Here is a 21,208-nt window from a genome sequence, read left to right as displayed (position 1 = left end):
CTTTTTAATTTGTTGGTCATATGGTATTTAATATCTCCAGTATTATGAAACTAATTCAAATTCATTTCAAGTCGCGCTCGTAGATTATTACTCAGAAGGAATAATGATGAAAAACTTTTAATATGATATACAAGTCTTCATCCAACATCACAGTTGCAATAATCCTTTTTTTTATCAATTGTCCCGAACTATTAGGTTAATTACATCATGTACTTATGTCCTTAACAAGTTAAATGACTTTTTTTTTCAATTATATATATATATATATATATATATATAGAGAGAGAGAGAGAGAGAGAGAGAGAGAGAGAGGAAGTGTTCTTACATCTATCTCTTATTTTACTCCAAGAGCCCTTACCTTGCAAGAAAAAGCAACACATTAACTCCATCATCAACTTCCGTACATCTTACATTGATTTGAAAAATCAAAGAGAAAAATATATATGTTTATAAGCTTATCTCAATTACTTAATTGGTTATATTTGTTGTAAATAATTAGATTTGGACATTATTAGAGGTGTTATAGTATGATAATACATCTTCATCTTTTTAATAGTCTTATAGTCATATTAAAATTTTATGTATCTTGTATATATTGGACAGAAAAATGATTAATAAGATGATTGATTAATTCTCTTCGTATTTTTCTGTCTTTCTCTTTATATCATTACTTTTCCGCAATCAAAACCATACAACTATTCCATATATATATATATATATATATATATATATATATATATATATATATATATATATATATATATATCTTTGCCTTTGAATTTGAAATCGTAAATTCTAACAATAGGTTACCATATAGTATGTATATATACACATTATATTCATATATGCATACACTGCACAAACATATATTATTCAAATTTAATTTTTCTTGTCCTGAAATGAGTAGCTGAGTAAAGCTTGAATCTCGTACTAGAAAGTTATTACGACTTCAATTCTTACTAAAATTTTCTCATATGAACTCGTTGCACATTGTGTTCCTAATGAATGTAGTGCACACTTTCAAGTAATGTAATTATAAGTTTCTCCCGTCAATTAAAAAATTATTTTATAGACCAGAAATTCTTCCACTTAATTAAAAGTGCAAGCTGGTTATTATAATGTTTTTTTTTTTGAAGGGCCGGTTATTATAATGATATATACAAAAAAGTCAATTGATAAAATGTATGCATCTTACTTTAGAAGATTTGTTCAATTCATTCGTTAAAGTCTCCAATTGATTGTGAAAATCAAGGAAAAGATATGATCTAGGTTGTCATATTTTCATCTTGGTTGTGAAAATCCAGAAATTTAAAAGATATTATACTTGAAATAGGAAAATATTATGTGTGCCTCCACTTTATATACACTTTCAACTTTTATCTTCATACACAAAATTTTGATGTAGATATTTGTATTAGAATCACAAGGAAAAAATAGCCTAAAATTGAGAGAGTAAGATTTGGAAGTACATGTAATATAACTCCTTCAACTAAATATACATATTCTTTCAATGATCCATCAATGAACATTGGTCTATTATCTTAAATACTGCCTACTGAACAATTGAGTTAAGATCATACAGGCAACTAATATCAAAATTGAAAGCAAACAAAGGTGACATACATGAGAACCTAGCCAATTGTTTTACGTACGATTTAACACAGACGGATGAAAATTATGAAATTTCCGACCACCTGAAAATGATCTTAAATTTAGTCGAAAGTCTTGTTCTGATCACTTTTGGTATCCGAAAAAACCTTTGTTGCTATTTTCGATCACTTTTTGCTTTCAACTTGATATAAGATTATTTTCAGATGGTCGAAAATTCCATAATTTCCAAGAGGGACAAGATTTATTTTTAAAGAAATATGCAATGTTGCATAAAATCCTCAAACTGCCACCTAATACATAATTAAGTCATTAAGTGTGCCATTGAATTATCCTAAAACTATCATCATTTCAATCCATGTATCATGAATTATGAATATATAGTAACGTCATGTTGTTGTATAGGAACAGATTATCTCTATAGGAAACAAAGAAAAATTATCATCGTACATTCAACATGTGATCTCACGCGAAACGAAGTACGAAGAAAATGGACATATATACGTTAGTTTCCTTTAAAAAAAAAAAAAAAATTAATTGGTTGCGCCTACAAATCACAAAATCACACAAGAAAGGTAAATCATTTCAAGAAGATCTTGTGTGACGAGTTCAATCGTGGGCAAGAATCAAACTCATTTCTAGTATAACAATCATATTCCACCCACTCCATCACCGTTTTTCATGGCATATATGTTAGTTTCTTGCTTGAATTAATTCCTGTGTTGAATATATCGGTTTATGATATTTAATATTGTAATGAAAGAAATATTTTGTCATTATTATTACTAGTATGATACCTGTGCGATGCACATGATGAATATTGTTCATCTTATTGTGTAACTGTGTGAAAAATTTAAGAGATGATGTAATATATAAAAAGTTGGATCAGGAATATAAAATGGAAAATAGAAATAATAAAGAAATTACTTTAACATACAATATAGAAAAATAAGAGTGACAAAATTATAAATTATTGAAAACTTCGTGGTATATCACGTTGGTTGTTGATGTAATAGAGGAATTTGAGTTCTTGGCAATCAATATTTTAAGACCACCTGGGTTGTTTACTCGAGAATACATAATAGTAACTTGCTGTTGTACATTTTTGCACGACAAAACTGAATGAGTAGAACAACTGGATTAGGGTTGTCATAGTTGACATGCTGTAATAGTTGATCAACATATTGCTCCCAAAATGTGCAAGGTAAACGTCTCTATCTAAGAAGAGAGAAAAAAAAAAAAAAAAAAGATTGTTATAAGGCGTACACACATTATAAAACACATATGATCCATGATTAAGTGTAAAGTTGATTAATATAACATGACTTACTCATGATCTTGAAGAACAAAGTGGATGAACTTGGTGTCCCGTCCATTAATTATGGTTGTACGTGGAGATTTAATCGAGACAATAGAACCAACCAAATCTATAGAGATTTATCATCATAACAATAACAACTACATTAAATAAATAAATAAATAAATAAATAAATATATATATATATATATATATATATATATATATATATATATATATATATATATATATATATATATATATAATACTTGAAATGGTAAACGAAATGAGGACCGTAAATAAGTATTACCAAATAGTTCGGAAGCATTAATTTGGGTAGGACCAAGTTGATCTAAAGCTTTCAACATGTACTGTCATGTTTGGAAAGTCGTTATTGTTATACTCAAAGACTTTTGTAGAATGCATGAACATGATCTTGTATTTGTGGTGCGTAGTTTTGTATCTCATGTCATTTGTTGCAACGATAAAATTTTGAATGGAGTACAAATGACCCTCAAAAAAGATTTTTTTAAATTCATCAACTTTAGCCTTTTTTTTTATTATTATTATTAAATATTGGACTTTTTTGTAAAGATAGAAAAGATCATGCACACAAATTTCAAACCTGTAGCTATTGCAAATTGAAACCACACCCACCAGTCCAAGGCCAATTAGGTCAAAACAAGACTTACCATTCATGATGTTGAAAATATAGAAAAATCCATCTTACACTGTACAATCCATATACAAATAAAACACTCCTAGGAGACAATAACTTTCCCGGGATCTAAAAAAATAAACAATAATCCTACGACCTTACAACTATATTCGCAACTTGTTTATTACTAAGTAATTACATAGACTTTGCAATTCTTATAATGCCCTCATTTTCAAAATGCAAGTAAATGCATGTCACACATGATGTTCGTTAGTAGGTGGTAGATATATACATGTATTCCATATCCTTAATTAATATATAGGAACGTTTATTGATTTTGAGAATAAATATACAAATATTAAGGAATTGAAGCAACAAAAATGTCTTTTTCCATAGTCACGAGACCAAATTGTACATCCTAACCCAACCCTCCATTGGCTCATATCTCTCGAGGAAAACAACCACTAACCTATTCATTAATTGGAAAATGAGTTGCTCCAAAAGGGTAAACAATTGAGTAAAATATGTCACACATATTAGTATTCTTAGTGTGATCGATTTACTTACAAGACCGAATTGTTTTTTAAATGCAACTTAATTGATTGATGAATTCAAATAAATTAATAAATTAATTTACCAGTAAATAGATGACGCGCACATACACACATATAGGAAAAAGTTCAAATGTGACGACACTCTCCTGTGCGGTCGTGCGGCGATTTTCAGAATACACCAATAGTTTTAACAATATGCACCAATAGTGTAAGAAAAACACACAACAATGAAATGTAAAAATACACCAAAGAATATACAACACACCCAAAAAAAATACACCATATACCTCCCTACCACTAATATAATGGTGTATTTTCAAACATTGTGTGGTGCTTTTAGTCATACCTAATGGTGTGTTGTTGGTGATGCATACCTAATTTGTGTGTGTTTTTGTAGTGCATTTCCTAACGTTGATGGTGTATATTTTGCTTAACTATTGGTGTATTCTGAAAACCGCCACACGACCTCATGGGAAGGGGTCGACGCACCTAAACTCGACTATATATATATATATATATATATATATATATATATATATATATATATATATATATATATATATATATATATATATATATAAGAGATGGTACATATTTTTAGGAAAACTACGGTTAATTGGCTTGTTAACTACAAAGTTTTAAGTTCAATTTTTTGTGGAAGTTGTTTATTGACTTTCTCAATTTGAACCAGTAAGTTATGGACAATGTAGCTTATACTGGTTTATCCGAGAGCAATCCAAACCGATCGAGTTAATCAAACAATTGACCTAGTAACTACAAAGTTCTTAGGACAACTTCAACCGAGTTGATTGATGAACACTTGATAAGTATAAAGTCGTTCCAAGTTCAACTTCTCGTGTTACCTATTAATCTTCTCAATTTAAACTAATCATCTATAGACAATTTATACTAATCACCTTATTAATCATATTTTCAGACAGTTGCTACGGATTTTCACAATTGGGATCCAAAGGCTGCGCTAACATATGTTATTTTCATTCTCCATGTACATAGCCAGCCGCCACCTATAAATATATATATGTCATATCTCTCATTTCTATAGCTACATATACATACAAAGTTACAAACACACATACATACATATATCATATATGCATGAAGGCATGATGATGGGCACTCAAGACGAGGGTATAACGTTGGAGCTGATACGCCAACACCTTCTCGGAGACTTTGCTACCTCGACGGCGACGACGGCGGAGGCCTTCATCGACAACCTTAACTTCTGCTTCCCAGATAATAATGTCTTCACCAATCAACAAACGGTAACGGAATTTTCAACGGAATTTGTTCCATTACAATTTTCTGTTACAGATCAAGATTTTTTTAGTGGGACGAATTTCTTCTCTGTAAAGTTCGAATTTTCTAATTCGGACTTATATCAACCCGACTTGCCTAGTGTCGGTTATTTCAACCCGCAACCCGATTTCCCCCAGTTTTATGAAACCAAACCCGGCATTTTTCTTGACCCGCAAACACCACCGGCTCCGAATCCAATCGCGACGGAACATGTCTCTTCGATTCCCGGCGGCCGGAGAGAATACGGGGCTGGTTTGACGCGTGTTAATCGCGCCGGAAAAGGGAGGTATTACAGAGGGGTTAGGAGGCGGCCGTGGGGGAAATACGCGGCGGAAATCCGAGATCCGAACCGGAAAGGATACCGGATATGGCTCGGGACTTACGATAACGAAGTCGACGCGGCACGCGCTTACGACTGCGCTGCATTCAAGATGAGAGGTAGCAAGGCGATTCTGAACTTCCCGATGGACGCCGGAAAGTCGCTGCCGCCGGCCAAAGTTAACCGGAAACGGAGGAAGGAAAGCAAGAGCAAAATGGCGCTAAAAGATTGACAGTTGATGTTGGAAATACAGTTAATTATGTTCTATCTACGGCCAGAAACTGTAATCTAAAAATGTGAAAACTGTTTAATTTCTTTTACTTTTTTTTTTTTTTTTTTACAACTCGAATGTTTTACTTTCTTTTTATTTTTAGAATATAATTTAACGTCATGGCATTGCAAAGGTTGTATCTATGTGGTTATATATGTTTATATTTAAAGGAAAATGCGTTAATGTATCCAGTATGTTTTTCACACTATGTTTTATATTCATTGAATATCTATAAATTGACTGTCATATTAGAACAAAAAATTTATGACAGATATCTAGTATTACTTTATATATATATATATATATATATATATATATATATATATATATTTATAATAATACACTTGTCACTCATTTATAAATTGACTTATGATAGGATCAGTTTGGTTTTGCAATCCTATAACCTAATTAATAATTATTCTTTAGTCACCTTAGCCCGCAGCCACTAAATCCAAAATGAGTGACTTCATCCAACCAAGATATTTTATCTTTCAACCTCAAAAGATTTTGTCCTAGGATATGGTGATATTTTTTTTATGTTACCCTCCAATAATGACCCATAAAATGGCAGGATTGAATCCCGATAGTGAGATACTTTTTTTTTGTTTTTCTTAGTACTACTTACTCTGTTACAATATAGTATCTGTTCATAATAACTTTCTCACCATAGTATTTGTTCATAATAACTTTCTCACCATTCCTACTGGATTAAACCTATGACCTCCCATTTGAGAGAGTCACTACATCACAATGGGGACAGTGCCCCCCACCCCCAAATACTATCACTCCATTCCATTATACTTCATCGCATGTCATTTTCAAAGTACACATATAAGACATACACAACAACTATAGTCAAAATCAAAGGTATTAATTAGAAAACATAACTTTGGGAATAGCCAATAATTTGTTATGTCATGATAGGACACAGATGTATAAAACATTCCCCATGAAAACTACAGTACATAATAAGCTGCATTTTCACAGGCTAAACATATATCATACAGGTCCTTGCAACATCTGTGCTATAGAGCTTGTACATAAGTTACAGAAGCATAAAATGCATAATACAAATACAATCAGTTTGAAGCCTGGCAAAGAAGCTCTTGATACATCCCTCCTCACCATCCCCGAGAAGAACGAAAATCTCGTAATCCCATTGGTCATTAATACTTTAGTCCTCTGAGCTGTAGTCACTGGATTCTTGTAATAACGGTACAGCAGCACAGCAAAACAGCTCCTTGTCTTTTAGGAGAAGGCAGCTCCCATCCGAACTCCATTTCAGATCGAGGACAGAAAATTGAGGTAGAGGGACGTTAATGCAATAAGCGCCCGAGGGTGTCCACATGTAGAAATGGGGGCTTCCGGTACATAAAACTAGGCGTGTGCAACAAGGGTCCCAAGCTACTGCTCTAACGGGATCTTTTTGTATCAAGATGGCAGCTAGCTCGAGATGATGTATGTCCCATATCCACAGGACGGTTGGCATGCTGTCATTGCGAGTGCATATATATTGACTGTCGTTGCTCCACGACATCAGGCCTGCCCAAAAGAAGAGAAGACTATAGATCCTGCTTAACGGTATAACAAACTTAAATAACTTGAAACAGGATTTGTATGGGTTCGTGACTGAATAAGATATTTGCATCAGAAACAGCCTTACCGATTCCCTGTTTGGGGTTTGGTTTATCCCCAGCAGGTTTTTGAGTAGGGAGTGTAATAGGCACTTCCATAACATCATACCTGACTTGAATTTGTCTTTCGGGAGCATTATCTGGAAAAAAAAATGTTAATGAATTTGTAATTAAATATGTTAATCGGGCAGCAATGTATTTTGCCTTCAAAGGCTTGAGTTGAAATTCGAGATGACAGAAAGGAGTGGAAAAAATAGAGAATATTATATTTTTCTACGGACCCTAATGTTTACCATTATTGTGATGGGAAAAATCATCGCCCAATGATAATTCTGACATATCAAGTTGCAATGGCTCATCTACTTCCTGAAACGTAAAAGAGAACTTTAGAATGCCTTCCAAAACAAAAAATGTCCCGTATCTGCACCAGTAAATGAGAAGGTATTCACCTTAAAAACGGCAGCACAGCAAGGACCTCGAACAGCTGACAAGTGCACAAATTCTGCAAATACTTTCCATGTCAAGTGATTCAAAACTCGTAGCATTTGGTCATAACTACCTACAGCTAAATACTGGCTGCAAGGTGACCATGAAAGACTTTTCACACCCAGACCACTCTCATATGCTTGATATTTGGCCAGACACCGCCCATCTGGTGAATATATCAAAACCTAAAGGAAAGCAGAAGCAGCATACTTATGAAACCCCATACAATAACTGTACTAAATCAGCCACATGTCTAATGGTCAACTTCACTAATAAAAATTAGAAGAATAAAATGAAGCCCTTATAAAGATAATTAGCACAGCAGTCCCACTCTCAGGAAATACGAGGGAAATTATTCTCATAATTCATTTATCAAATCAGTTAAATAATTAGAATGCAAAGTCTTGACAGAAGGAGAATCCATGATCATAAAAAGAGCATTGAAGGTAGCACCTTATATTCAAGAGGAGAATCCCAGATTACTATGGCACTATCATCGGGTGACCATTGTATATCAGCCAAATCCAATGTATCTACAGCGAAAACACCCATTATCTCCCATGTATGGCAAGACAGCAGATTGACATAGTCCTTGCAATCACGTCTTGTGCAAATTGCAGCAAATTTTCCATCCTTGGTGAAGGATACTCCCTTAGAACCATGCTTTGGCCATTGCACATGTATGCATGCAGTGTTGAGTAGTGACCAAACAGTTAACCGTAGTTGGAATTCAGATGTAGTCAATATGTGTCGACTGTCAGGGCTCCACCTAGCATAGGAAATACCAGCAGGACCTTCATCTATCTTACATGTCCATTCAGGTTGCGTCAGTGACCATGCTTGGATCATCGGTCTCTTGTAAAGACCACAAAGGATGTACTGTGAATCAAGTGCCCATTCAATGTATGTAATCTTATCCAAGCATGAAAATAGTTGCACCACCTATTGCACAAACAGAGATAACAACAGCATTTTTTCAGTTCCTAAACCGTAAAACCACATGCAACTTAATAATAGCTTCCTGAAATTTCATTTTTACTTCATTATTATGTCCCTCTCAGAATAGATATTGAAATGTTCTCTAACTTTCAAAAATCACTCCCAAGCAAGACTTTTTACTGATAAAACTCCACCGTGTTTTCTCATTTACTGGATTACAGAAACTGCAGGTAGTTCACAACCAAAATGTGTGCGCGCGCACCCATGTAGTGGCTTGGCTGCGGGTTTACCTCGTCATCCAAATATATATATATATATATATATATATATATATATATATATATATATATATATATGGGCAGGATCAAATGAGAACCAATGTTTACGTGTGAACTGCACAATCAGGCATTACAAAATGCACAATCTTAAAATTATGTATTCCATGATGCATAATAGGTAGTTGAGTAGTTCACACGGGAGAGAACAGCTCAAAAAAAAAAAAAAAAAAAAAACGCTTCAAGGCAAAATGGATGTCAATGATCTTTAAGTGTCTCGAACTGATAAACCTTAAGTGTCGAACTTATGCACTTAAGTCCCGAACTGATGCATTTAAGTGTCAAAAGTATGCACCTTAAGTACTGAACTGATGCAACTTCATTGTCACAGTACAAACCTCTTACCTCAAACCTCAAGGATGTAAAAATTTCTAAAGGTGCCAAATAAAAAGAGCTAGCTTATAATTATTTTTTTTCCAATACATTCTAGCTATACAGTATACATTTTAGTATCAACCCACTGAGCTTAGAACCAATAGTTTCCATACAATTAAACCTTTTTTGCAGAACTCTACTGCCCTTGATACCGAGATAAAATAGTTTATTCAAACGGCAAGCTATGGCTACCAGGAAAAATAAACAAAATGTAAAAGATCAGCATTTTTTATCTTGGGCAGAGAAAGGTCGTACCTTGAGTGAGAGAGCTTCCCGAATTACAAGGCGGTAATCAACGGCGACGGCGAGAAATCGAGCATTTGGGGAGAAAGCACACGGGCCAGATTGTTTAAACGCTTCTGTAAAGTCCATTGAAGCTCAAACCTAAAGGATTGTTTGCTTCAGATGTCTGGGGAATTCACATTGCTAACTCTCTCTTGCTTTCTAAAGGTTTCCAAAGATTTATGATTCGGAACAGTGGATCTGAAGAGGCTTGTGGGATGTGTGATGGGGTTCAAATCATCTTTGGATCTCTGTAAATCTGTAATGGAGAAGTGGACAGTGAAGAGTAAAAAAAATGTGCCCCTATTCAATTTTTGAATTTTACAGTTGCGCTACACTGAACCGGGTCGATTCAAACCCGGAACATTGATACGACATCGGTTTTGAATCGGCCCAAATGTGCTCCAATTCCGGTCATGTAGTACGGAAATGAAAAATGAGAAAATATAAAACCAAAGATGTAAAGAAATGTTTTATGAGATTTTATAAATTTAAGGAGAAACATTTTTGAAACATTAACTTTTAAAATTTTTATGCATTCTATTTGTTTTAAACTAGTTTACTCCATATTGATAAGAGATATATAGAGCATATAATGGTCGTTAGTTTGATCTTGGCTAGATGGTGTGAGTTAAGAAATTGACATTTTCGATTAAGCACTTACATATATTTAGTTATAGTATTAGTCCAAGTCACGTCAGAGTCAACACGTGTTATGACTGACTTGACAACATATTGCATAAGCGCCACATTACATAGACGACGTTATTCACGGACCGTTTAACAAATAAAAAGCTGAATACCAAAGTCTCTAGCTATTTCCTTAATATCATACATAAGAAGATTATAAAATATGTCACCAATTGACTAATTATGTATTTGACTTATTTTTAATATCAAGCCCGTATTATACTCAGGATAATCTTCATTTGCACCAAGTTCGAACTCCCGAATCCCGACGTCCACTCACACCAACCAAGCTCGTTATATTTGACTGTTTTTAAAACTCAATTCAAACTATTTATAAGTAATTTTTTTGTAATATTTTATTTAGTATTAATGCAAGAAAAATATTTTCTATATTCTTAGACATTATTATATTAAAAATATTATTAAATATAAAATTTATAAGGATGGTTAGTTAATTAAACGAATTAATAAGCCGGAGCACGGGATCTCCATTCTTCAGTTAACGGATTTTAGGGTTTAAGATTCTCGCAGTTCACCAAAATCTCAATACTGAAACAACGAGGGAATCTTCCAATAGCTCGAGCCTAAAGGTACGATTTTTAGTGTATATAAACTGAATTAAGCTTCATTAGTTTTTTTTTTTTGTTGTTTTTTATTTATTTATTTTTTAATGTACTAAGCAATGTTGTTTCTGATAGCTTGCAGAAAATGCTGCAGAGATGGAGCAGAGCTGTTACTCATTTGAGTAGGATTAACTCACAGAGGAGCATGGAATTGGGAAAAAATTTATGTGCTTTATCGAGCCGAGGGCATTCGAAGGTTGCAGCGGCGGATGAGCCGGATGCTGTGGATTCCACTCAGAGAAGTAAAAATGAGGTTTTAATTCTAAAAGATCAATACTTTATGAGTTTATGTGGTTGTTGGGTAGATGTATGCATGGTATCGAGGAACTGTTATTTATATGATCTGTTTCAAGAAGTTTGATAATCAATAGGTTTGACAAATTGGCTGTGAAGTGTGTTTAGGTATACCATTGGTTGGATTGTTGATGGGGAGTTAATATTTTGAGTATTTGAGGTCTAATTTTACAATAATAAGTGAAATAAAAAGCTAATTGTTTTGGTTCGCAATAGAATCAAAGGATTTCACTTTGCAGCTTGAGGGTATGAAATCCTTGAAAATATAAGTCGAGGTCTTGTCTACTCTGTCCTCGTCATGCAACTTGAAATGTGAATTTTGAAGTGTGTATCAATTATGTGTCCCTCTGTTGTGAAGAAAGAAGAGAAACAACTCCACGGGCAAGAAGAAGAATGGCGTGTTTGTAAAAAAATTATCATGTGTTTGGCATTTGAATAGGATCGTGGGCATAATCTTCTCTTCAGCAACCTAAACTGTTTCTGGATGATTTTAACAAATTCTGTTTTTTTATGGTTATACCCACGTCAAAACTGACAAGTCATAGAAGTCCTCCAGTGTTGAAATAAGACTTACATGCATTCACATGTACGTGTTTCTTGGGGAATTGGTGATCATTTGCATTGCATCTCTATTGTCCAACTTGCTTGCTAATGCTAATACATAATGTCATTTACGCAGGTAAATTTGAATAAGATGTTTTGGTCTAAACCTTCTTCACTAGCCTTGCCCCTTGATTCGCCACAAAGGATAGAAGAGCCGCAATATGAGGGTATCAAGCATTTTATCCTGAAATTGATGCTGTTTTACAGTAAACAAAGCACAGCCATTCGAGGGGCAAATGTTATTTATCGCCGCGTTACTCATCAAGTTGATAGACCTGCTATATATGATGGTCAGTCTATCTCTGCTCTATTCCCAAACATGAAGCCTTTCATAAAAAGTTGTAATCTTTTGAGTATGGCAACATAGAGAGAAACCAACTTCATGATTTTTTTTTTTTTTCTAAATATTTTCCACATAGCCCTCTTATGGAATTCAGCAACAAGGAGAGTCTGTTACTAGTAAAACTTTATGTAGCTTTGTTCTAATAAAAATCATAAGTGCCAAAGCACCGCAAAAAATCCGTGTCACTTAGTTATGCATAGAATGTGTGCAGTATAGGTAGCCCAACAATTTTCTAACAACCTTTCAATGACTTGATTACCTCTTCATATTTCACAATCAAACAAGTGTTATGAATTGTTTGGTCTGAAAAGGTAAACTCTCTCTTTCTATGCTTTCTTCCTCCATAACCAAAAAACTAACTTGAACCTATATATTGCAGTATTTAGCTTGGAAAAAACATTTAAAACAACATTCTCCTTGCTTGTTCTTCATATGTGGCTATGCTTGCGACGCTTAAAAGAAGAAGGAAAGGATGGTTCTGAGCTGGGACAATATTTGTATGAGATGTACAATCATGATCTGGAGTTGAGAGTTTCTAAAGCTGGGGTAGTTATTGAACTTCTATCCTCTTGGCATTCTATTGTCAATGGTTCTTGTTCTAGATTGATTTTGTTTGTTTGCATGCCAATAGTTTCAAAGGATACTCAGCTTTGAAATAAACTATTCACATTACAAATTTAAGGGCAAAACCTTCATCAGAATGGACATACTCATTCCAAATAAAAACCTTTTCAAGCATCTTTGTTCATGTCCTTTATCCTACTTGAAATTGCAGGTCAACTTATTATTGAGTAAATGGATGAAGGAATTAGAGAAGATATTTTATGGCAACATTGTAGCTTATGATGCTGCCATTCTTCCTGAGGCAAAGCTAGATGAGTTGCAAAATGTGATTTGGAGGTAAAGCATCAGGGTGTTAGTTCAATAAAATATGATCTCTCTCATGTATTTTTGTAATCAACACGCCTTTTTTTGGAACATCAAATTCATATGCACACATCTGAATTATTCCTTCATACTTTAGCAATTTGACTGTTTTCAACAGTTGAGAATTATGACTGTTAAATTTTAGCAAGAAGCATTGATATTTGAGGTTTAGTGTAGATTTCATATATATTATAGTTTAATAATGTTGCCTGAACTAGTTATTATTTTATTTATAGGAATGTATTCTCTGATGATGGCACATTAACACCCGATGGTCCTGCCTTGCTTCCTGTCCAGGCAAGTTCTCATTTTTTGCCACATTCTATGTTACTATCACTATCCCTCAACTTGTATTTGTTATAGTAAGAAATATGCTACTCTTGATCTTAGCTGAAGGTAGAAATGGACTAATTATGTATACCCTGCTTATAATTGTGTACATTTCTTAAGATTCAGAAGATTTTCTTTTCTACTTTTTTTTTTTTTTTTTGTCTTAATACTTTCTTTTTTACCCCCCCCCCCTCCCCCCCCTCCCCCCCCCCCCCCCGCCCCCCCCGGGTATGATTGGAATTTTTTCCGTTTGATTTATTTTCCATTAAATATAAATTGCAGGCTATGTCAAGATATGTTCGTCGAGAAGCCAACTGTCTGTCATTGACAGGTATGTCATGTAATCACATATGTAATGGTGTCTAATTCATTTTTTCGATAAGTAGCAATAGCTTCTGTGGATTTTCTACTTCTTGTCCTTGAGTCCCTGCCTAGGAAGGAAAATATTGAGTGAGGACCTTTTGTGTTTGCATGAATTAGTCTTCCACCATTGATAACACATTAATTTAAACAAGAACCCCACCCACTCAACCACCAAAATGTAGTAGATAAACTATTGAGCAATCATGTAGGGGCAATACGAAGGAAATAAAATAATAAATCTCTTGAAAGACGTTCACATCCCAAGGTGAAACCCTACTTTATTATTCAACGAGGAATGGAAGTTGTCTGTCATTGATTGTTGGATGTGCAAATCTTAAGAAATCTCCCCTTATTTTACTAACGAGGCTCTTGGATGGACAGATAAAGCTGCTGTGTTTTCTGGGAACTTCATGTTCACCCCATTGGAAGGAATAAAAATTTGATTTCGCAAGCAGTTAGCGTTGAAAATGAGATCAGCGTCCAATGAAATGATGCAGCTTAGCCATTGATTCACAGTACATTTCAAGATCCTGTTTACAGCCTATTGAAGTAGGTTACTGAATACATAGGCAAGTAATATAAGGTTCCCTATCCCATATTTTACCTGAAAGATATTTCTCAGTTTTCATTATTTGTGTTGATGGGAATAATCTGTTGGCTTCTTTAACCCAACTCGCAAAGTTTAGCAGAAAATGTAAGACGTTTTTGACAAATATTCATTGTAACGATTCTGCGCGTATACGCCATGAACAATTATACCTATTTGATGTAAATTCTTTACCAGTTTGAGAATGGGAAATGGTCATTCCTTCTGTTGAGCTTTTCTGGGAAAATTATTCCTTGCAATTTTAAGGATGCAACTTTCAAGAAAATCTTTGGTTTTTTTACATTGAATCTATCTGATGTGTTTGATTATATGGTTTCTTGCCTTCTCTTTATATGTAGATACTGTTTTTATGCTTTTTGCAACCAAATTATTTTTATCAAAATCTGATGGGAGGAAACTTCTTGCTCTGCAAGCTGACCCTGAAGCCAAATAGGATGTTAGGGCTCCGAAAGGGGTGACTAAGTGAGTGGAGCATAATTCTTGTACAGGGAGTTACAAGTTCAAATTTTGCCAACACCCTCTTGGTTGAGCCTGTCTGATTTCTCGTGTGTGTGTGTGTGTGTGTGTGTGTGTATATATATATATATATAGAGAGAGAGAGAGAGAGAGAGAGAGAGAGAGAGAGGATGGTAGGTGAAACAAAAGTTCTTCAAATGAATGAAGTCAACTCAACCATTTCACAAGCTTGCAAAGCAATCTTAATACAAAACCATAGCTTAAATAGCCTCCTTTCCCTCAACACAGAATCCAAACCATCTTCTCCTCTTCTACTATTGAAATGAAACTCAGAATCAAGATAACCAAATCAGCCAAGCAAACTGCATCGGCTGAACGAGTTTCCTCCATAGATGACCTCTTACTCGAGATATTGCTACGTCTACCTATCAGATCTCTCATCCGTTTCAAGTGTGTATCTAAACGTTGGCTCTCTCTCATAACCAACCCGAGATTTTCAATACTCAGAAATCCCAATCCTAACCCGGCAGTAGGCTTGTTCTTGCCTCTCCCAACTTTTGGCACCAAACCGGATTATGATTACATCCATTTGGGCACTCATAGCCACACAAATCCTCCATTCAAGAAGCTTAGATTCACTGAGGAGCCTTCTGGCATTTACATTCTCCAGTCCTGCAATGGACTGCTGCTTTGCAGAAGCTTTCTTGCTTCCCAAAGTAAACGCAAGTACTATGTTTACAACCCCACCACAAAACATTTCTCCACTCTCCCAAAAACATGTCCTGTTACTAAAACATCCAACACTGTCCATGAAACGAGCCTGTCTTTTGGATGGTCTCCCCACTACAAGGTTGTCTGTGTTTCCAAGATCATTCGCGGGATGAGCTTAGCTTTTGACCCTGCAAGCTCACCTCACTACAAAGTTGTCTGCATTCGCGATTCTGAGTCTGCTCATGATCATTATGAGATCGAGGTTTTTTCATCAGAAACCAGCCACTGGAGAGCAGTGGGCGATCCATTCCTCTCCAACGTCAATTTCAGAAACAGCGTGTACTGGAATGGCGCGATACATTGGATTAGTACTTGGGAAAATCTTACCATTTTGTCTTTTAACGTTTATCAGGAAACGAGGGGAACAATGCCTGTTCCACCTTCTCGCGAAGGGGGACATGTTGGCTATTTCGGGGAGTCCTGTGGACACTTGCATCTCGTCGCGGTTTATGAGCGTGCAGGAGATAGGTTTGATGTGCATGAGATGAAGAGTGACTGCTCTGAGTGGTTTGTGAAGTACAGAGTTGATGCTAAACAGTTTTTTGCTGACCTTCCTGAGATGATAGACTGGTATTCTTATTATGCATTCTCCATTTTTTGTCTGGTAAGAGGTAAGACAGAAGAAGATGATTCTTTCCTCGTACTGCAAACCCCAGGAAAGGCCATAAGGTTCAATCTTGTGGATGGGAGTTTTGACAAGCTTTGCGATTTGGAGGATTCCCAGGAACATGGCTCTTTAAGATACCTTGAACATGCTTTCCAATATGTTGAGTCTCTTTGTTGTGTTTGAATCCATGACATCTCCTAGTACCTGCAAGAATTGTAATATAAATACTCGTCATTTTTTGTTCTGGATTCGATCGCTTGTGTGCACATAAAGACTAAAATCTGACCAGTGAGCTGATTGCGTAACTCACAGTGGCTCTAGAAAGGTCCTATGGGCTTAAGATTAATCCGACAAAGCTGGGATAGATCACCTAAGTTTTAAAAAAAAAATGTAATATAAATACTCGTCCTTCTTCTATGGAGGGGATCCAATTGGGTCAACTAATTTACCAAAAAGTAAGATATAGTTTAAGAATTATCAAAACGGGTTAAAATTATTAGCCCAACCCACTCGCCATGCTTTGATTACATGGCATTCTTTGTTTTTTTGCCGTCCATCAAAGTGGGGGCCTTGGTAAGTATGAGCATTGCAGGTTGAGTCTTTTTAAACCGAAAAAGTTGGCGGGCTTTAGCGGACCGATGACCCGCTTTAACGGCTTATATTGTTGATTTTTAAAATTTTATTTAATTATGATTAAGAATTTGGTATATAAAGGATAAGACCATAAGACTAATTCCACCAAATATTGTATATTTTGAGTAATTTGTATTTATTTATTATTCTATAAAAATAGTGAATTAGTCGTAGGAGACAAGTGGAGCATTCTTATTGGGTCCAAACCGTTGTTGTGTCTTCTTGTTCAAATGTTCAATCTTAACCAATAAGGCAACAGATATATACGCATAACGTTTTGCATACAAAGGTATATTACAGACTTATTCTGCAAGGTCTCCATTTTCATTTCTCATAAGCGCGGTTAGGTTTCACGGTTTTCTTCTTCTCCCACCAAACTCGACGCCCTTTGCAATAGAAAACCGCAAAAAAGGTTTCCTGTTCAAAGGGTTTCATAATCCAACCAAGAAAAGCATCTGATCTGATCGCTGCAAAAAGGTGGGGAAAGAAAAGAAAAGAAAAAAAAAAGGAATTCCCATTTGACGATTCATTTCTTATTCCTCCTCTTCCTGTACGTATATACGCGGTCTTCTGTGTATATATATATATCTGTACACGATCGGTATACGTACATTCCAAAGGGATTTTCTTGATTCCCGGAAAATGAGTGCTTTGAGAATTTCCCTTTTCTTGATTCTGTTTTCCTTCGCTTTGGCAAATGAAAATCCGGATGCCCATGCTTTTCCGAGGCCTCTGGTTATTGAATACCCGGAGAATATTGAATCCCGTTTTGACGATGAGGTTCGATTGAAGTGTGCGAGCTGGAGATTTGCCGGTGAGGCTAATAATTTGAACCCATGGAAGACCATCCCGGCGGAATGCGCTGGGTATGTGAAGGATTACATGACCGGAAAAGGCTACGAAAGCGATCTTCTGAGAGCCTCAGAGGAGTCTGGAGTTTATGCAAAGAATTTGGAATTGGGAGGGGATGGAAAAGATGTGTGGGTGTTTGATGTGGATGAGACTCTGATTTCAAATCTCCCTTATTATTGTGAGCATGGTTTTGGGTATGTCTCTGATGAACATTGATTCTTTAATTTGATTCCATTTGATTTAATGTTGATTAGATAATTGTGATGGTTTTGTTGATAACATTTGATTTACTGTTCTTATATACTGTTAAAGTTTCGATTTTGTTTGAGGTGGTTGGATGGATTGCTGTTTCAGAATGTTTTGTTGAGCATTTGATCATTGATATGTTCTGTTTTTAGGTTGGAGGTCTTTAATAGTGTGGAGTTCGATAAATGGGTTGAGAAGGGGGCAGCTCCAGCAATAAAGTCAAGTTTGAAGCTTTATCATGAGATTAAGAGGTTGGGGTTCAAAGCTTTCTTGCTGACAGGGCGAAGTGAAAGACACAGAGAAGTTACAGTGGAGAATTTGAAGAATGCTGGATTCCAGGACTGGGATAAGCTCGTTCTGAGGTGAGTTTGAGGTGGTTTTCTCTAACTACTCTTGATAATGTCTGTTAAATGAATGATGTTTGTGTATATTGTTGAAATATGTTGAAGTGTTTGGGCCATAAGATTACGCCCTTAGCCTGTTCCTTGTATTTCATAGCGAGCATGATTCTGAATTTATTTGAGGTTAAACCGATGTGCAAAACATAAGATCAACTAATGAAGAATCTTTTCATGAAATGACTATAAGAGAGAACTTGGTTTCTTTAAACATGTGACTTTTGCGGTTTTGCCCTTCTGTGTTCATAGAATCTGGATACCTTATCGCTATGTAGATTTGCTGATTTGGTTAGATGGATTGTATTGATTCTTCAACCTAGTGACTCTTTGTACTTCAGTAGGTTGAGAAAGTAGTTATGAACAGATATTGCATTGTAACAGAGTCAGTAGTACTCAAAAAATCGAATAATTTTTTTTTAAAAAGAAAACTATTTGCTTTTCAGCAGTCATATAAGCTTTTTTTAAACACCATTCAAGTTAGATTTTTTTTGCTACCGATAGAAAGATTGGCGATAATGTGATATTGAAACTTGATAAACTAGAAAGGGCCATTGCCATTCATCTTTGGGAAGTGGGAAGTACATAGCACAAAAAGCCTTTGATCCACTTATTTACCCATGTGAGCATTTTGCTGCTTTTCATTGTAGCGATCCAGATCTATGATGATGTTTTCTGCTTTATGATTTTGTGAATGATGGCAAGAAATTCCTATCTTTTTGAGCCTTTCAAGTAGGAAATCTTGCCAAAGTTTGGAGTTTTTTTTTAATGTATTCTTAGTACGATGAAAGATGATCCTACATTACCATTGTATTCTTAGCATTCTAGAGCTAGTGACTAAATGTTTTTTTGTCCCGAAACCTACAGGCAACCGGAGGACCATGTTAAATCAGCAACGACCTATAAATCTGAGAAACGGAGTCAGATGGTGGAAGAAGGTTTCAGGATCGTGGGCAACTCAGGCGACCAATGGAGTGATCTTCTAGGTTCATCATTGTCTCAACGGTCTTTTAAACTTCCAAATCCCATGTATTTCATCCCTTGACACTTGCTAATTCGATATTTTTTGAGTAAATTCTTGTAAAAACGTTAGCAATGAAATGGATGTACTGTTGACCGCTTGTAAGAATGGAATGAATTCAAAGATTCATTGACTTGGCTCATTTATGATACAGTTTATACTTCTGTCTTGTATTGCATGCTCGAGTCTCGATTTCCACTTCAGATTTCCTGTTACATAGGAAAAGACAAAACCTTTTTCATGTCAGGTACTTGAAGTTTGTAATTTAAGGTTGCAAATATGAAATAGCTTTCAAGAATTGCTGATCAACTTAAATGCAGTTGAGGTGGTGCTGTTGTCTGTCACAGATCAAAGGTTGTTGTACCAAAATGTCAGTGCTTTCAGTGTGAAAACTGTCAGTAGTTGAATAAAGAAATCTTGAAATCTTTGTGATTTGCAGCTTCCTAAGATGTCTGCTTCTGAAAGTCAACTGTAATCTTGAAATTCTGCAGATTTTACTAAAAAGACATCATTTCCCTAATTGCTCTGTGATCTGATTGTGCTCAAATTCATATCATCCTGATACTGTTTATTCATAGGGGATTGCTTTTGTTGTCGGCACGGGCAACTCCAGGTAGTAGATTGAGGGTAAGGACTTGAAATCGAGTATTTACAGTTGCAGTGTTGAAGTTCATCCAATATGGAATCCATCAGACATTGATCCTCTTATTTAACAGGTCGTTGAGTTATCGTGATTTACCCTTCTACAATTCTGTCGAGTGGAATGTAAGGATCCTGAGAGTGAGAGACTTCGCCTTTTGAGGGTGGGGATTGCTTTTGTTTGAGGTTGTTTTATAGTATAATCTACATGTCAGATCTTCCTTTGTTTATGGGGGTTGGGTGGTTGGGAGTTGACTGGTGTTAGAACAAACTAACCATTACTTTAGGATGGCTGTCTGTCCAATCCATGGCTCAATGAGGAATAAAATAAATAAATAACCACCTAATTAGGTTTCATCTTAAGAGATACTTTCTCCGTCTCCTTTCACATGGTTCGGTTAACGAGACATGACTAAAGTAATTTTAAATTTAATTTTTTATAATATTAAGTTTAGTACACTAAAAGTACTATTGAACATGAAAAATCAAATTTAAAAATAAGTAAACAATACTAAAGAAAATAAACAAAGAATAAATAGTTGGTTTGACCAATAAATAGTAAGTATGACTGATAAAATGGGACAGAGGAAGTATAAATGACTGATAGCACGTTAGGTAACTCCATAAGAATTTGCGGACTAATATCATCTAAGATCATTAATGACTAGAAATTTAAAAAAGAACACAATAGTATTTCCATAATTGACAGTGCACTAAGGATCTATATTAATGC

The 21,208-nt window shown here is 35.2% G+C and overlaps 5 protein-coding genes across 6 annotated transcripts; 4 read left to right on the top strand and 1 right to left on the bottom strand.

Annotated features, from left to right (window-relative positions):
* Positions 1–5,182: 5,182 nt before the first annotated feature.
* Positions 5,183–6,208, top strand: LOC109186934 (ethylene-responsive transcription factor 5-like). Its single transcript, XM_019337130.1, has one exon. It carries the CDS (start codon positions 5,230–5,232, stop codon positions 5,983–5,985), a length of 756 nt encoding a protein of 251 aa, XP_019192675.1. The 5' UTR covers positions 5,183–5,229; the 3' UTR covers positions 5,986–6,208.
* A 631-nt stretch (positions 6,209–6,839) lies between these two features.
* On the bottom strand, positions 6,840–10,397 carry LOC109186081 (WD repeat-containing protein WRAP73). The gene is made up of 6 exons (XM_019335979.1): positions 10,049–10,397; positions 8,598–9,086; positions 8,108–8,329; positions 7,952–8,024; positions 7,688–7,798; positions 6,840–7,566 (listed from the first exon to the last, which is right to left on the bottom strand). The coding sequence occupies exons 1-6, from the start codon at positions 10,163–10,165 to the stop codon at positions 7,199–7,201; spliced, it is 1,380 nt and encodes a 459-aa protein (XP_019191524.1). The 5' UTR covers positions 10,166–10,397; the 3' UTR covers positions 6,840–7,198.
* An 832-nt stretch (positions 10,398–11,229) lies between these two features.
* On the top strand, positions 11,230–15,066 carry LOC109186102 (ubiquinol-cytochrome-c reductase complex assembly factor 1). 2 transcript variants are annotated; one of them, XM_019336009.1, is made up of 8 exons: positions 11,230–11,355; positions 11,471–11,641; positions 12,362–12,575; positions 13,008–13,174; positions 13,404–13,528; positions 13,792–13,852; positions 14,168–14,216; positions 14,630–15,066. In XM_019336009.1, exons 2-8 carry the CDS (start codon positions 11,474–11,476, stop codon positions 14,689–14,691), a joined length of 846 nt encoding a protein of 281 aa, XP_019191554.1. In that variant the 5' UTR covers positions 11,230–11,355; positions 11,471–11,473; the 3' UTR covers positions 14,692–15,066. The 2 variants fall into 2 exon arrangements, with proteins under 2 accessions (XP_019191554.1, XP_019191553.1); XM_019336008.1 differs by having other exon boundaries at positions 11,464–11,641.
* Positions 15,067–15,541: 475 nt separating this feature from the next.
* LOC109186346 (F-box protein At5g07610) lies at positions 15,542–16,928 on the top strand. The gene has a single exon (XM_019336294.1). It carries the CDS (start codon positions 15,634–15,636, stop codon positions 16,870–16,872), a length of 1,239 nt encoding a protein of 412 aa, XP_019191839.1. The 5' UTR covers positions 15,542–15,633; the 3' UTR covers positions 16,873–16,928.
* Positions 16,929–17,614: 686 nt separating this feature from the next.
* LOC109186106 (acid phosphatase 1) lies at positions 17,615–19,976 on the top strand. Its single transcript, XM_019336011.1, has 3 exons — positions 17,615–18,368; positions 18,573–18,782; positions 19,683–19,976. Exons 1-3 carry the CDS (start codon positions 17,965–17,967, stop codon positions 19,858–19,860), a joined length of 792 nt encoding a protein of 263 aa, XP_019191556.1. The 5' UTR covers positions 17,615–17,964; the 3' UTR covers positions 19,861–19,976.
* The last annotated feature ends 1,232 nt before the right edge of the window (positions 19,977–21,208 follow it).

Source organism: Ipomoea nil, unplaced genomic scaffold (assembly GCF_001879475.1).
Source record: "Ipomoea nil cultivar Tokyo-kokei standard unplaced genomic scaffold, Asagao_1.1 scaffold1407, whole genome shotgun sequence".
NCBI classification, from domain to species: Eukaryota; Viridiplantae; Streptophyta; class Magnoliopsida; order Solanales; family Convolvulaceae; genus Ipomoea; species Ipomoea nil.
The sequence above is the reverse complement of the archived record's forward strand: the minus strand, read 5'-3'. Positions and strand labels throughout refer to the sequence as shown.